The sequence below is a fragment of the Elephantulus edwardii genome, unplaced genomic scaffold (assembly GCF_000299155.1).
Source record: "Elephantulus edwardii isolate Elephantulus edwardi_28Jun2011 unplaced genomic scaffold, EleEdw1.0 scaffold00024, whole genome shotgun sequence".
Taxonomy (NCBI): Eukaryota; Metazoa; Chordata; class Mammalia; order Macroscelidea; family Macroscelididae; genus Elephantulus; species Elephantulus edwardii.
This window is the reverse complement of record NW_006399774.1, coordinates 84,234-100,175: the sequence shown is the minus strand read 5'-3', so window position 1 is coordinate 100,175 and position 15,942 is coordinate 84,234. Positions and strand designations below refer to the sequence as shown.

Sequence of the window (15,942 nt, the reverse complement as noted above, 5' to 3'; positions counted from 1 at the left end):
CTGTGCTGAAAAGGACACAAGAATGAGAAACCCTGTACAGACCCCAAACCTGAGAAGACACTTCCTCAGCTCCTATCAACAAAGTGATCCAACCACACACACATGGGCTGACCCTCCAGTACAGGGCAGCTGCTGTGAGAGGTCACCGCTGGCCATGGAATGTCAGGATGGTCTTCAGTGAGGAGAGGAAAAGCTTAAGATGCAACAGCTCCCTCCTGTTGTGACTAAGGAGGTAATGGATGAGGACAGTAAGGAAGGTCACAGGAGCAGACAGGAGACTTGGATAATGAAGGATTTCCAGAATCTGACGGAACGAGGTGAAAAGAACAGTGATTCTAGGGAGAGGAATCAGTGAGAAGAAAAGTTCAGGAAATATAACAATACCTTAGTATTTGGGCTCAAGAAGACATCCATGGGGAGCAGACCAGAGGTGTGTGTAGTCAGGAGGCAATGACAGCAGGTGACAAGAAGGTGAAAATACTTAAACGCTTAGGTCCATTATTCTCCAGGAAATCTCTGTGGAGTCCAAGCTCTTCCCCAGTGTGTATATACATATACACAGACACACACATAGAGGTATGTTAGAACGTGAGCACACGGACACACAGAACCTTGCACACAGAGGAAGGTAACCAGGACTTCCTGCACACGACCCTCCTTCTCTTACCTGTGAGCTCCAATGTCTCCTTCCTGTGAGCCCCCAGTGCCCTCAGCCACAGTCTGCAGTCTCCCTCTGAGGTTCTCTTCAAGAACATGCTCAGACCCCTGTCCTTCTCCCAGGCCTCCTTCATCCGTCTGCCTCCAGGATGAACCTGTGTCCACTTCATGGTTTTCGGATCAAACTGGAGGAATATCTGTCCATCAAAGCCCAGCTGCCAGGATGCTGTGGTGTCTCCTCCAGCTTCCAGCTGACAGCACATCCTGGCCTGCAGGGTGACAGGGGCTGCCCCACCCCCATGGAGAGACATCACCTGCTGGTCCTGGTCAGTTCTCCCCTCCCCATTTTCCTCTGTCCACTCCAACTACCTTCCCTACTCTGTTTACCTAGTCTAGTCCTGACAGAGGGTCTTCTCTAATTTCTTAACCTCTGATTTCTTTTTACTCCTCCGCACAATGCCAGCCCCCACTTCCTCCATATATGCATCTCTCTGCCCTTTCCCCATCCCACCAGCCCCAGCACATGCACACTCACCTCTGGAGCTGTAGTTTTCCAGTTCAATGTCAGGGACTCGCTGCCTCAGCTCTGCCCCTATGTCTCTCAGCGTTTGTGTCTGTTCCTCCCCTTCCTTCATGGCGTTTATCTTCTTCCCCAGGAGACTGACATTCACCATCTTGAGGTTCCCACAGTCATAATGACAGAAAGGCTCTTCATCCACCTGGCCTTGAACCTGACACCATGACCGTCCAGATGGGGACTTGAGCATGATGGTGAAGTTGTAGCAAAGAGAGTGAAATCCTGTGAGGGCAGGTGCCAGGTGAGATGGAGGGAGCCAAGGAAAGACCAGTAAAGTCCAGTGTCTGTGACGCCAAGGGAATCACTCTTAGGGCTGCCTGATGGACCATAATGTCCCTTTTTCAGAGAGAATGCGTGTGTGCCCCAGATAGTGTGGCCAGGAGCCGGGCAAGGAGCCTGGGGCCAGGGCTGAGGCACAGGATGGGCGGCAGGTCAGGCAGCGAGGCACCCACAGGGCGGTGGGGAAGGGGTGGGACGCGGGGACGGCAGGCAGCTCGGCCAAGGAGCCGTGTCTGACCTGCACAAGCCGCCAGTGGGAGACGGGAGCGCGGCAAGTCCGTAAGAGGACACCGGGGCGCAGGGCCGGGCGGCTGGGCTGAGGAGGAGCGAGAGTGGGCACCCACATCCTGCTGCAGGAGTAGAGAAGCATCGGAGACTCTGACACTTCTCTAACTTTGTAAAGGGGCGGCCAGGCTCCCCTGGGCGGCGAAAGCAGCCCTCGTTCAGGTCCCTGGAGGACACTTGGGGGCTGGAGGCTCGAGAAGACCCCCCCCCACCTTCCCCTCGCAGGACTTACGAAGTGGCACCTCCAAAGAGCAGCCTAGCAGCAGAAACAGGAGACGGAGCTTGGTGCCCGCAGTCCGCATCACGGGGGCCAGAGCGCACGAGGGGTCCGGTGGGCGATCGCGGTGTCGACAAGAGGTCTCTGCTGATTCGGTCTATGAAGGTACAGGTCTTGGGGTCCCCTAATAACGGAGCTGGGAGAATCTGTTTTACAAGGAGGAGCGAATAGGTTTCGGTGAAGCCACCCGGGAGGCAAATGCTGGCAACTCGGGTTCGGAGGAGTCTCGCCCGGCGCAGGCGTGGGGGCTGCAGTGGGCAGGCGACAGTGTCACCCACAGAGAGGGGGCAGTGAGGGCTGTGCCGGGCGGTCTTGGTGCTCAGCGCTCGGCTCACAGGGAAGGAGGCGGTTTGCGCGCGGTGGCCCCGGTACTGGCGATCAGCACTCTTCTCCCAGCTGAGGACTTTGGCGGCAGGACGCAGGCGCTTGGGGAAGGTGGGGCGGTGCTGCGTCGCCCAGGGTAAGACTCCGGGTGGAGGAAGCCGCAAGCGCAGGTTGTCCAGAGTTCAGGAAGTGGCGCTGGTCTGCGTGGAGGAGCTCAGAGTGCTCAGTGGCAGCAGTCAGGGAGCGTGGCGGCGTTGACCAGGGGGCGGGGCGGCGCTGGTCAGAGGGCGGGGCGGCGCTGGTCAGGGCGGGGCGGCGGCGGTCAGGGGGCGCCGCGGCACGCCACTACAGGAAGAAAGATTGTCTCCAAGATGATTACAGCTTCGAATCCGAGGGAGTCAGCTCCAGTGCAGTGAGTTTGCTTCTGACATCGCTCTGGGGCGATTGCGCCTCTTTCTCTCGCGGAGTCGTTCCCACAAAGGAGCCTCTTTGGGGTTCACAGCGCATCTCCCTGTGGACAAGACCAGCAGAGCTCCCCGCGCTGGGAAAACGCGAGGAAAGTCACAGCCCAGACGGTACAGACGGGTATGGGGTGGGGGGACTTGAAGGAAGAAAATGTGCACCCATATCCCTCTAAGCTCTTCTTGGTTTAAAGCGAGGTTCAGATTTCTGGTTCAGGAGTGACTGTGAGTCAAGTTAACCAGGTGGCAGCTGACAACCGCCTCTTCCCAGACAGAAGCACTGAGACTCTGTGGTCGCGTGAAATCTCGTGATCTCACTGACGGATTATGATACAGTGATCATATCCTACATGTCAGAAGCTTCACAAACACCGAGGTTTTCAGAATGAATGTCCCGTGTGCTGGCAAAACACCATTGAGAGCCAGAGATCTTTGCTCATGCAACCACACACTCTAGTTATACACTTGAATCTTGTGTGAAAAGAAGTGTCTGAGATGTTTTTAGCTCAATTTGCCTTTGAAAACATGTGAATAAAGATGATCAAAATGCATGATGATCCTTGAGATGCAGGTTCATTGTGACAGCTAAAATACAACCTTCCCATTTCGTTCTTTCATGAAAACGGAGTTTACGCATTCAGGATCTCCCCGGCCTTGTGCGAGTGGGTGAACTTATCCATTTCCCTGCATTTCCTAATGTCACAGGGACTGGCTCAGACTTAGAATACTTGCTTTCTCTGCAGACAGTAGGAATCCTCGGGCCAGTCTTCAGCAAGTCTCTTTGTGAACCCACAGGGCACCAATCCCTCAGAGACACCTGCGGTCTGAATGGACCCCATACTCCTTCCCGGAGGTCGCTCTGGGGATCCCTGCGCTGAGGCCACAAGGCACGGGGCTCCCCTCCTCCTGTTTGGCTGTCCAGCAAGTGAGGGGAGGGCGTACAGGGGCGGCATGAGTCCTGAGGATTCCGCTGCCTCGGAAACCCCAAATTTCCTCCTGGGCACTTCCCGGAGCTGTTTCTCCCCAGCTGGATTAGAAGCAGAAAGGAATAAAGAAGCGATCATGGAAAGAGTTTGAGGGGAGACAAATCATGTAGGGGAGGGGTACAGGGGGGGAGGGTTTGTCCTGGGGCCTGGACCATGGAGGTGTCAATGGGTTCTTCTCTCCCCTCTGTACCCCGAGTTTCCAGACACTTCCTGGACGGTTATTTCTCCCCTCAGTTGCGAGCAGAGAACACAAAAGGCAATAATGAAAAAAATGTGAGACAAGAGTTAGGGAACATTAAAGAAATGGGTGCCTCAGGGATGTTGGGGCACCTCGGTTTAGTAATCCAGAGCTGCTTTGACAGACCTGTCCTAAGTGGAAGCTTTAACAGGCAGACAAGACTTCTTTCAAATCTGAAGAGGCCAGAAGTCCTTGCTCCAAGGGCTGCTTCAGGGGAGGGAGGCTCTGGAGAAGGCCTGTCTCTGCCTCTTCTGTGTCCTGGGTCCCTGGAGCCCTTCCTGAGTCTTCTCACCCATCCTGTCATCTACCAGATCCATCTCTCTATCTCTGCTGTTTGTGTAATCTTTTCTCTCTCAAGAGAGATGGACTGCAGATAAATCCTACACTAATCCCTCCTCCCTGACTCAAATACAATATCTCAGGTGGAATAACCCAGAGGCAGAGAGGTGAGCATGTCCAGCTGTGTCTCTGGGGAAGCTGAACAGGTGAAGGGGTTTTTGTTGTTTTGTTTTCTACATTTTAAAACAAAACCATTTTCAGGGTGTAGAGGAAGGGGTGGGTTAAGGAAATGGGAAATATCCAGTGTGAAAAACAACGTATCCTAACTTTGTAAACCAGTACAAAATAAAATAAATTAAATAAAAAAGATATTTTATTAAAATGTTCAAACAACATTATTATAAGGTTCATGCATTAACATTAATTTCTGCTTCTAATAACTCAAAAGTTAAAATTCTTCCCTACAAAAAATTAAACATCTTCCCTATAATAGGCGAGTTGCCAATCTTTTCAAAGTCTTAAGTCAAGTGATGACAGTAGAGGTCTGTGGTGTCTTTAAATCTACATCTGAATCTTGAAGCTTTTCCAGGGGAAATGCTGCCCTGTGTTAGTCCACACACCGGCAGAAATGGGGGCTTGCATGTTTGCATCTTGTTGGTGATGTTTTCCTCTTCTCTTGGTATCTCCTTTTTCTGCCTGAGCCTCAGGAATATTTTCTGAGAATTGATCACGTGCTTCTAGAATTACGCTGTATGTTTCAGCTTACACTTCCCAATGTGTTATTGATGAGTCATTACAACACTTCATCACAACCTGAGTATGTTTTAATACGCCCCCCCCCCCCGTGAGTAATGGGAAGCAGAAAGGGCCAAAGAGTGGGGAGTTGGGGAATGAACTCTTCCTAGAAGGAATCCTGTTAACACAAGAGCTGCCAAGATCCAAGACACTCTCTAAGCTTCCAGCCTGTGGTGCTTTGTCAGAATGAGGCAGAACTGAAGGATGATCCTCTGCTCTCTGCAGCATGGTTGCCCCCAGGACGATGCTTCAGGAACAGAAGTGAGAAGTCCCCAGGGGGGTCACTCACTCCCCTTGGCACTGAGTTTGACGAGTTTTCAAGCTGACTCTGTACAGGGTTTCTGACTGTAAAGGGCACAGGAGGAAACGGCCCTTCTTTCCCCACAGATTCACTGGGGCACTTGAAGAACCAGAAAAGCATGGGCTTTGGGTGAGCAGTGCAAGTCTCTACAGATCATAAGAGGTCAAATGTGACAAAACCTGGAAGCCCTGGACACTGGCTTTAATAGGTTTGCAAATATAGCCAGAAATGCACAACCAGGAGAGAATCAAATCAAGAAATGGAATGTTTTTAAATTAAGTCCCTGGCGAGCTCTGGTGGCCTAGTGGCAAGAAGGTGTACTGCAATCCCAGAGGTGCACGGTTCAAATCCGCCAGATGCTCTGCTGGAGAAGGAGGAACAGTCTCCTCCTGTACCAGTCAGATCTGATTTGAGGGTACACACACATGCACAAAAAATAATAAAATAAAAAAATTAAGTCCCTGTATGCCTGATATACCAATTGGTGGCACCATGATAGATGGAGAAGAGATTGAGTTTGTTAACAATTACAGCTTGCTCAGCTCCACAACCAACGCCTTTGCCACAGCAGCCAGGAAATCAAAAGATGAATTGCACTGGGAAAATCTGCTGTCAGGGATCTTTCCAGAGTGCTGAAGAACAATGATGTCAATTTAGAGACTAAGGTGCACTTAATCCAGGCCATGGTCTTCGCTATTACTTGCTATTTGTCAGAGAACTGGACAATGACTAAAGATGACAGAAGAATTGATTCCTTCGAACTGTGGTGGTTGAACATACCATGGACTACCAAGGAAACAAGTCTGTCTTGGAGAGGGTGAAACCAAGTTTCTCCTTAGAGGCTAGGATTTTGAAGCTCCATCACACATACTTTGGGAACTTGGGAAAGAATGGTACTTGAAGAAATACATCATGCTTGGAAGGGTGGCAGGATAGTGCGGGATAAGAACATTCCAGATGAGAAGGATTGATACAGTAATTGGGGCAATGAAGGTGTGTGAGACTAGCACAGGACAGGGCAGGGTTCAGAGCTGCTATACAAAGAGTCATTCATTATAGTTCACAGGTGACTCGACCACAGTTGGCAGTTAACAAAAACATGCCTGAAAATATTTTTCAATAGGGTGAAAAGAAAACCTATAGATTGGGGGAAAACAATTGGTAATGGAATCTTAGACAATGGTCTCATAATGGAAGTTAACATAATACCACAGGGCCTCCACATGAATAAGACTGATTACCAAATACAAGAGATGCGGGAAGACTTTTCACAAAGGAAGACATGCAGGTGGCCAACAGACACATGAAGAAATCTTCAGAATCACTAGCAATCTAAGAGATGTACTCTTAGAGATACAAGGAGACATCATCTCACCCCAGTCTCAGTAGCAAAGTTTAACAGAAGAGTAATCAATAAATGTTTGGGGAGGTAGTGGAGAGATTGGAACTCTGATGTCCTCGGGTGTGTTGTGAAATTGTACTTGCACACTGGAAGTCAGTTTGGCATTTCCTCAAAAATCTAAATATAAAAATTCCAAATGGCCCAGCTATTCCACTGCTAGTAATATGTCCCAGTGAAAATAGAACTGAGACACAAAAGGAGATTGTAGCCTCTGTGAAGGTGAAAGAGTGAGTCCCACCCAGTAGTAGGATGAGATTTGTCTTTGAATGGATTTATGAAACCACACTGGACTTTTGATTCACTTTCAAAAAAGGGCAATCAGGAAAGGAGAGAAGGAAAAGGCTAAAAAGAAAGGGAAAGTGTAGAACAAACTGGTGTCTGAGGCAGGGGACAGTTGGTGCCCATCAGAGCCCACTCTCAAGACTTGAGGTTGGAGAGTGCTCAATCCTAGCGATCACTTGGATCCACAAGCGTGGAAGTGGGAGGGGAAACAGAAATCCTGTACAATATAAATGAATGAAATATAATATGAATGAAAGACTGCATGGAGCACAACACGCACACATGAAACACAATGTGTATGAATGTTAAAAAAATATTAATTAACAAATGTTCATGAGTGATTGGAGGGGAAAAAATGGGTGAAGAGCCACCAGTTCTTTTGGGGGCTGCATGTTCTTTTTGTGGACTCCTCCCAAAGGTTTATCCAGCCTCCCGTTCTCCAGCCCTGTGCTTGTCAATTGTTTCCTTGAACTATGGCTTGGAGAAGAGTACTGATATGCCATGGACTTCCAAAAGATCAACCAGAAATGTCTTGGAGAAAGTGCAGCCAGAATGCTCCTTGGAGGCAAATACGATAAAGCTTCATCTAACATACTTTGGGCCTGTTGCTAGGAAAGTCTGTTCCTGGAGAGGGACATCATGCCTGGGAGTGTGGAGGGACAGTGCAAGAGGGGAAGACCCTCACTTAAGTGGACTGACACAGTAACTACAGTAATGGTTCAAGTATATCAGAGACTGTGAGGATGACACAGGTGAGGACAGGATTCATGATATCTGTTGTTCTTAGGGTCGCTATGAGTTGTACTCAATTTGACAATTCCTAACAACAACAGCATGCGTGGGAATGTAATTCTAACTGACATGCTCTGGGCACAACATCTTGGTAGCTCTGACCATGCCCCCCCCACCCCCGGGTCGCCATGCCTAGACCAACAGGCATGAAGGTTTCCAGGAGGGTATGATTGATGCCATGTGATGGGCTGGATGGAGGTGGGGACCCTCCACTGACTCAGATTGAGCTCCCAGCCCCCTAAGGGGGGTTATCGCATGATTCTTGAACAAAAGCCACATGATTCTTGTTGGCAAAAAAATTCATTTTAAAAGAAGCTTTTAAACACTATTATACTTTATTTTTAAATAGCATAGAAATATAAATTGAAGATACAATCAACCAGCACACAGGGAGATTCCCTTACTGTGGACTCGGGTATTGAGACGGAATAATGTAAGCTAAGGAAAGGTCCAGGCACAGAGAGAATGCATTTAGAATGGTTATCACGGATGGGAAGAGGAATGAGGGGAATCAAAATTAATCAAAATGTAAGTTGAATGGAACACAAAGGAGTATATATTAATAAACATTATAATTAATTTATTTTATTAATCTAGCCTAATTAATTCTATAAAGATGGGTATATAGAATGAAATAAAAATGACAGTTATATAAAATACACATGGATTATCCAATACAAAAAAGTATTCTTTGTAAATGTGCACATAAATTAATTAAAAAATAAGGACAAAAGAGAAGCAAAAACAACAATTTGGAACAGGGGGTGCATAATGGGGTGGGCTGGAGGAGGGGAAGGGCCAGGGGGAACAAATTTGCAATAATGAATAAAAAGAATTCATTTCAAAAAAATAAAAGCAGGAGCATGAAACAAAAAAATGAGAGAAAAAGTGATTACTTAGCCTGGGAGGGTACAAAATATGTGATAAGAGCAGTTTCTAACCATGTTGAGGGATGACTATCCTGTGCTCAGTGGCAAAGGGGATTCAGACAGATGAATGAGCAAGAAGAGACAGTTAAGGAGGCCTGGTGGCCTGGGACAAGGAGGCCACGATGGTTAGACCAGAGGGTGTGGAGGAGAGAGAGAGCCAGGAGGTGGTGTAAGAGGCCTCCATATTGATATGAGACCCAAGTCCTCGGTTATCGAAATCAAAGATTTTAAGATTTCCACTCAGCATTTTGGTGGTGTCCTTATTGAAAATGGTTCCTCAAACCAGCAATATTGGAAAAGCACCCATATTGTTTGCCAACATTTGAAAAGATATTCTTTTCACATATTGCTGTTAATATTTTTCCTTTCAGAAAGATACTACAAAAGAAATATTGGCAGGAGAAATACAGAAATTGGAGTGGGCAGCCGTGTGGTGGCCCCAGATGATGCTCTCCCGGGGAGGGATGAAGCAAGGACAGGGCAGCCACACTAGGAACTGGGTGCTGTCCACAGGAGCAGTGGTTCAGAAATCACTGCTTAACTTGGGAGGGACTGGAGAGCATCACACTGAGTGAACTAACTCAGACCCGTAAGGACAAATACTGTGTAAGACCATTATTGCAGAATGTGTATGAGGATCCAAGGAGGGAGGTGGAGAGCAGAGGGGTGAGGATGGGCCGTGGGAACGGGGGTGATCACAGGGTCACACAATTTGATAATTTGATGAATGGGTTAAGGAAATAGAAAAGATCAAGTAAACCAGTATAAGTGGACAACAGCCAAGACACATGTCTGACTTTTGAGGTATTTCAGATCTGAAGTTGCACACAGTTTTGCAGCTGGTGGTTATATTCATTCACAAGGACCCAGGATCCAGAGAGGCACTTGACTTTCAGCAAGACGCAAAGATGGGGCACCTCTGCCCAGGTGTCTATATGCACCAGAGATTCAGCCATCAGCACCAAGAGAAAAAGGCACAGTGGAACCAGGTCAGGAGAAGAAGGTCATCAACCATGGACACAGGGCCTGTGTGCTGCATCTGGAGGGTTAACAGGACCTGCTGGAGCCTTCAAAAAGGAAACACATATTTGAGCAAGTCCCTGAGGAACTCCTGGGACACTTATTCCCTGTTACCCTGTGGCTCACTCCCCCTCCCAGGGTCCCCAGGTAGTTTCTGCACTTCCCTTGTGCCCCTCTTCCTTGCACCCTATCCCTGGACCCATTTCCTCCCTCCTCCTGTTCATCAACAGCCAACCAGGTGGTCTGGACACAGCATTAGTGCCAGGAGTGAATTTCCCTGCCCCCTTCCTCAGGCCTTGGTTTCTCCTTCCATTGTGGGACCTACAGGACCAGGGAGAGTCCTGTCTAAGAGAGGGGCCTGCATCCTGGGTGGGAGGCCAGCATCTCTCTCTTCCTCCCCTCTCTGGGCCTCTCCTCACACTGATGGGGCACTCACAGCTCTGACTTTGACTGTTCTGTCCCTGCTCCATCACTTCCCCTGCAAGACATCATCTGGAGGCACCAAACTGCTGTCCACTCCAATTCCAGGATTCCTGAGAACTGTGTTCCTACTGTCTCCACCCCCAATATGGGCTACCCTCTGAATAGAGACCCTGGTTTGCATCAGGCTTGGATTTTCTGTCCCCTTAGCAGCAGCAGGAAGTAAGCCTTGTTCAGAGTCCTCCCCTTTTCTTCTGCTATTTGACTGTGAAGATTCAGCTGAAGTCAAAGCAGAAAAACTACACAGCAATTTTCTATAAAGTTGTAGAGGGTCAATTCACCCTGTGTTATGCAGCATGAGGAGGTCAGTGGTAGGTCAGACAGATGCTCTCCCCAGTCCTCACAACCCAACCCTGTGCTGCTCTCTCAACTCTGTCCACAGTACCTGTCAATCTAAAGACTTCATGGGAAGGCAAGGAAGGTGAAGCAGATGAGGGTCATGGCAGTGATCCAGGGGCTCCAGTGACCAGGTGTAATCGCTGTGCCTTGGGAGGTGGCTGGGGCCATGGTGGGCTGTGCTGAAAAGGACACAAGAATAGGAAACCCTGTCCAGACCCCAAACAGGAGAAGACACTTTCTGAGTTCCTGTCAACAAGGTGATCCAACCACACACACATGGGCTGACCCTCCAGTACAGGGCAGCTGCTGTGAGAGGTCACCGCTGACCAAGGAATGTCAGGATGGTCTTCAGTGAGGAGAGGAAAAGCTTAAGATGCAACAGCTCCCTCCTGTTGTGACTAAGGAGGTGATGGATGAGGACAGTAAGGAAGGTCACAGGAGTAGACACATGATGTGGATAATGAAGGATTTCCAGAATCTGACTGAAAGAGATGAAAAGGAACAGTGATTCTAGGGACATGAAACAGTGAGAATAAAAGTTCAGGAAATATGACAATACCTAAGTATTTGGGCTCAAGAAGACATCCATGGGCAGCAGACCACAGGCGTGTGCAGTGAGGAGGAGATGTCATCAGGTGACAAGAGGGAGGAGAAGGTGAAAATACTTAAATGTTTAGGTCTATTGTTCTCCAGGAAATCTCTGTGGAATCCAAGCTCTTCCCCAGTGTATACACATACATATACTCAGACACACACACAGAGCTATGTTAGAACGTGAGCACAAGGACACACAGAGCCTTGCACACAGAGGAAGGTAACCAGGACTTCCTGCACACGACCCTCCTTCTCTTACCCGTGAGCTCCAATGTCTCCTTCCTGTGAGCCCCCAGTGCCCTCAGCCACAGTCTGCAGTCTCCCTCTGAGGTTCTCTTCAAGAATATGCTCAGACCCCTGTCCTTCTCCCAGGCCTCCTTCATCCGTCTGCCTCCAGGATGAACCTGTGTCCACTTCATGGTTTTCGGATCAAACTGGAGGAATATCTGTCCATCAAAGCCCAGCTGCCAGGATGCTGTGGTGTCTCCTCCAGCTTCCAGCTGACAGCACATCCTGGCCTGCAGGGTGACAGGGGCTGCCCCACCCCCATGGAGAGACATCACCTGCTGGTCCTGGTCAGTTCTCCCCTCCCCATTTTCCTCTGTCCACTCCAACTACCTTCCCTACTCTGTTTACCTAGTCTAGTCCTGACAGAGGGTCTTCTCTAATTTCTTAACCTCTGATTTCTTTTTACTCTTCCGCACAATGCCAGCCCCCACTTCCTCCATATATGCTTCTCTCTACCCTTTCCCCACCACACCAGCCCCAGCACAGGCACTTCTCACACTCACTCACTCACCTCTGGGGCTGTAGTTCTCCAGTTCAATGCCAGGCACTCGCTGCCTCAGCTCTGCCCCTATGTCTCTCAGCGTTTGTGTCTGTTCCTCCCCTTCCTTCATGGCGTTTATCTTCTTCCCCAGGAGACTGACATTCACCATCTTGAGGTTCCCACAGTCATAATGACAGAAAGGATCTTCATCCACCTGGCCTTGAACCGCACACCATGACCGTGCAGGTGGAGACTTGAGCATGATGGTGAAGTTGTAGCAAAGAGAGTGAGATCCTGTGAGGGCAGGTGCCAGGTGAGATGGAGGGAGCAGACGAAAGGCCAGCAAAGAATCGGGGTTCCGTGTCTGTGACCCCAGGGAATCACTCTTAGGGCTGCTTGATGGACCTAAAGGTCCCTTTTTGCAAGAGAATGTGTGTGTGCCCAGATGACGTGGCCACGGTGTGGCCAGGTGCTGGGCAAGGAGCCTGAGGCCAGGGCCAAGGACAGCATGGGCGGCAGGTCAGGGAGCAGGGCGGTGGGGAAGGGGTGGGACTGCGGGGACAGGGCGCAGGCAGCTCGGCCAAGGGAGGGGGGGGCGCAGAGCTGGCGGAGCTGGCGGCAGGGCCGTGTCTCTAACTTTCTAATAGGAAGGCCTGGCTCCCCTGGGAGGCCGGAAGCAGTCCTGGATCATGTCCCCAAGGGCCAGAGGCTTGAGAAGTCCTCCTAGGACTTAGGAGGTGGCGCCTCCAAGGAGCAGCCTAGAAGCTGCAGCAGAAGCAGGAGACCGAGCGTGGAGTGGACAGTGCGCATCACGGGGGCCTGAGCGCAGGACGCGCTGAGTGATTGCAGTGATGCTAAGTCTCCACTGACTCCAGGTATTTTTATACTGTGTCAATGAGTCAAGGAGCGGGTGTGGCGCAGTCAATTCCCCGGACCTGAGTCACATTAGGGTGCCCGAAGTTTTCTTGTGAAATCATTCTCCACCTACAACTGCTAGGTGGATTGTGGAAGGGTAGTGAGACCTCCAGCAGCAGGCTGGAAGCAGAAGATAAGAAATGTTTCCTCTGCTCAGGGCTCTTGGTCCAGTGCAAGAGTATCAGTAGTTAACATCAAGAGAGTAAGGCAAATGTGAGCAGGTCAGGAACTTCTTGTGTGTTAACACATGAGTCCAAGGCTTGTGATGCTGCATTTGAAGGGTCTTCAGGATTTGCTGTAGCCTTCAGAAAGGAAATACGTGTTTGTGCAAGTGACTAAGGAACTCCTGGGTCAGTTGTTCTCAGCTGCCCTCCTGATTACTCCCCAACTCAAAGTCTCCCCACTAGAGTCCAGCATTTCTCTTGTTCCTCTCACCCCTGCATCCTCCAGCCTGGACTTAAGTCGCACTCCTCCTGTTCTTCAATACACAGTCACATGGTTTCGACTCAGCATTAGGGCCATTAGAGAATCCTTCTGCTCCCTTTCTCAGCCTTGTTCTCTCCTCCCATGCAGGGCCCACAGGACCAGAAGAATCCTGTCCTAAGGTGGAACCTGCGTCCTGGGGGAGAGGCCAGCATCCCTCTCTCCCTGCTCTGCTCTGGGCTTTTCCTCTCACTGGTGGATCACACAGAGCTCTGAGTTAGCCTGCTCCATCACTTACCCTGGGAGACATCATCTGGAGACTGTCCACCTCAATTTCAGTATTTCTCCTGCCTGTGTTCCTAATAGCAACACCCTCATTATGGGCTGTGCCCAAACCAAGACCTTGGTTTGAATTAGACTTGAATTTCTCAGTTCCCTTAGCAGCAGGCTCTAAGCTTTGGCTTGAGCATCAAGCCTTTCCTTCTGCTATTTGACAGTAAAGATTCACCTGAAGCCAAAGTGGAGGGTGGGGTAGGGATGAGTCACAAACAATCCATGGGATTTTTTATGAAGTCAGGGAGGTTCAATTCAGCCTGTGTCACTCAGAGTGAGGAGTTCAGTGGTCAGACAGGGACAGAAGCTCTGCCCACACACCTTCATCCCCAGTTCTCACAACCCAACCCTGTGTTTGTTCTGGTCTCTCAATTCTGCACACAGTGCTCATAAATCTAAATACTTTTTATGGGATGACAAGCAAGGTCAAGTAGATGAGGGTCATGGCCATGATCCAGGGCTCCCGAGACCAGACGTAATGGCTGTAGCTTAGAAGATGACTGGGGCTGTGGTCAGCTGTGCTGAAAAGGGAACAGAGGAATGAGAGACCTTGTCCAGACTCCAACTCTGAGGAGACAAATTCCTCTGCTCCTGCCAAGAAGTTAATCCAACAACAGACACATTACTAACTTTATTTAAAAAGTAGATGCTGTGAAAGATCAGGGCTGACTATGGAATGGACCAGTATGGTTTTCAGTGAGGAAAGGAAAAGCTTAAGATGAAACAGATCTCTCTTGTGGTGACTGATGGCTGATGGTAAGGGAGGCCTCACAGGACTGACACTAGAATTGGATATGGAGGAGTTCCAGAAACTGATTGAGGAAGAGGAAAACGAACAGCGATTCTAGGATGAGGAAATAGGAGAAAAGTCCTGGAAATATGATAATGCCTAAATACTTGGTGTCAACAAGACATCCATAGTGAGCAGATTGCAGGAGTATGCAGTGAGGAGATGTCAGCAGGTAAGAAGGGAAAGAGAGATGGCGGTGAAAATACTTGTGTCCTTATTCTCCAAAGAGCTCACTGCAGAATTGCTCTTCTCTAACACACACACACAAACACACACATGCTATAATATGAACACAAACAAAAACACAGACTTGCACACAAAAGAAAGCAAACTGCCATTTCCTGCACACCACCCTCCTCCTCTCTTACCTCTGGGCTCCAACACTTCCCTCTGTGAGCCCCCAGTGTCCTCAGCCACACTCTGCCCTTAGAGGTTCTCTTCAACATCTTGCTCAGACCCCAGCCCTCTCCCAGGCCTCCTTCATCAGTCGGCCTCCAGGATGAATTCTTCGTATCACTCTATGATTTCTGGGTCAAGCAGGAGGGATAGCTGTCCATCAGAGCAGAAGGGTCAGGACGCTCTGGACCTTCCCCCTGCTTCAGCTGACAGCACATCTATCTTGACCTGCAGGGTGTCAGGAACTGCCCTGCCCCCAAGGAGAGGAATCCAGAGCTGGTCCTGACCAATCCTCTGTCCCCCCATCTTTGTCCCCTCTTCTTGCCCTAAGTCTTCTTCCTAGTCCAGCCTGGCAGAGGCCCTTCTCCAGTGCAACTAACTTTGATTTTTTTTTTTTTTAAATCATCCACACAATGCTAGGCCCCACTTTTCCTCTTGCGGCTCTCTCAGCCCTCCCCACCTCACTATCCCCCAGCACAGGGACTTTGCACCCTCATAGAATAGCCCTTTCTGTCATTAAGTCACCAAAGTGTGACATTTCACTACAATCTTTCACATTGGCACAGATAGGTTAGGGGGGGACTTCAGAACATGTTCATAGAGTCTGTGTCTCAGTCTTCCTCTCTGGCGTCTCATCCTCATTACTTTTCACCATAGTCGCTTCTTTCCTAAGCTTCATTCCTAACTAGGAGAAACAGCCCCAGAAACTTTCTGGGAGTGAACTTATGCATGAGAAGACCCGACCTGTGCCCCCTCTCAGACTCACTCCCAGCACTCACCCGCTGGACCTGTCGCGCAGGATGAGGTCAGCAGCAGAGGCAGGAGCACGAAATGCAGGGGGAGCCTGAAGCCTGCACCATGAGAACCTCAGCTCTGGGCACCCCAATCAGTGACCTCAGAGGTACCCAGGAGGTGCCTTTCTATTTGGTGATATTTCTGTTTTAAATCAGTGGGTACAGGACACACCAGCTCCACGAGGTTCTGAACTGGACACGCGGGAACGCATTGACTGAGTCAGG

At 49.5% G+C, this 15,942-nt stretch overlaps 1 protein-coding gene across 1 annotated transcript in view; it reads right to left on the bottom strand.

The window, feature by feature from the left end:
* Positions 1 to 15,942, bottom strand: part of LOC102844288 — a 35,749-nt gene that overhangs the window by 5,501 nt on the left and 14,306 nt on the right. The window contains exons 4-9 of the mRNA XM_006882795.1: positions 12,552 to 12,728; positions 12,097 to 12,360; positions 11,557 to 11,832; positions 2,031 to 2,541; positions 1,631 to 1,863; positions 1,193 to 1,456 (exon numbers count right to left, since the gene is read on the bottom strand). Of these exons, the coding sequence (XP_006882857.1) occupies positions 1,193 to 1,456; positions 1,631 to 1,863; positions 2,031 to 2,541; positions 11,557 to 11,832; positions 12,097 to 12,360; positions 12,552 to 12,728 (1,725 nt within the window). The remainder of the gene's footprint in view (positions 1 to 1,192; positions 1,457 to 1,630; positions 1,864 to 2,030; positions 2,542 to 11,556; positions 11,833 to 12,096; positions 12,361 to 12,551; positions 12,729 to 15,942) is intronic.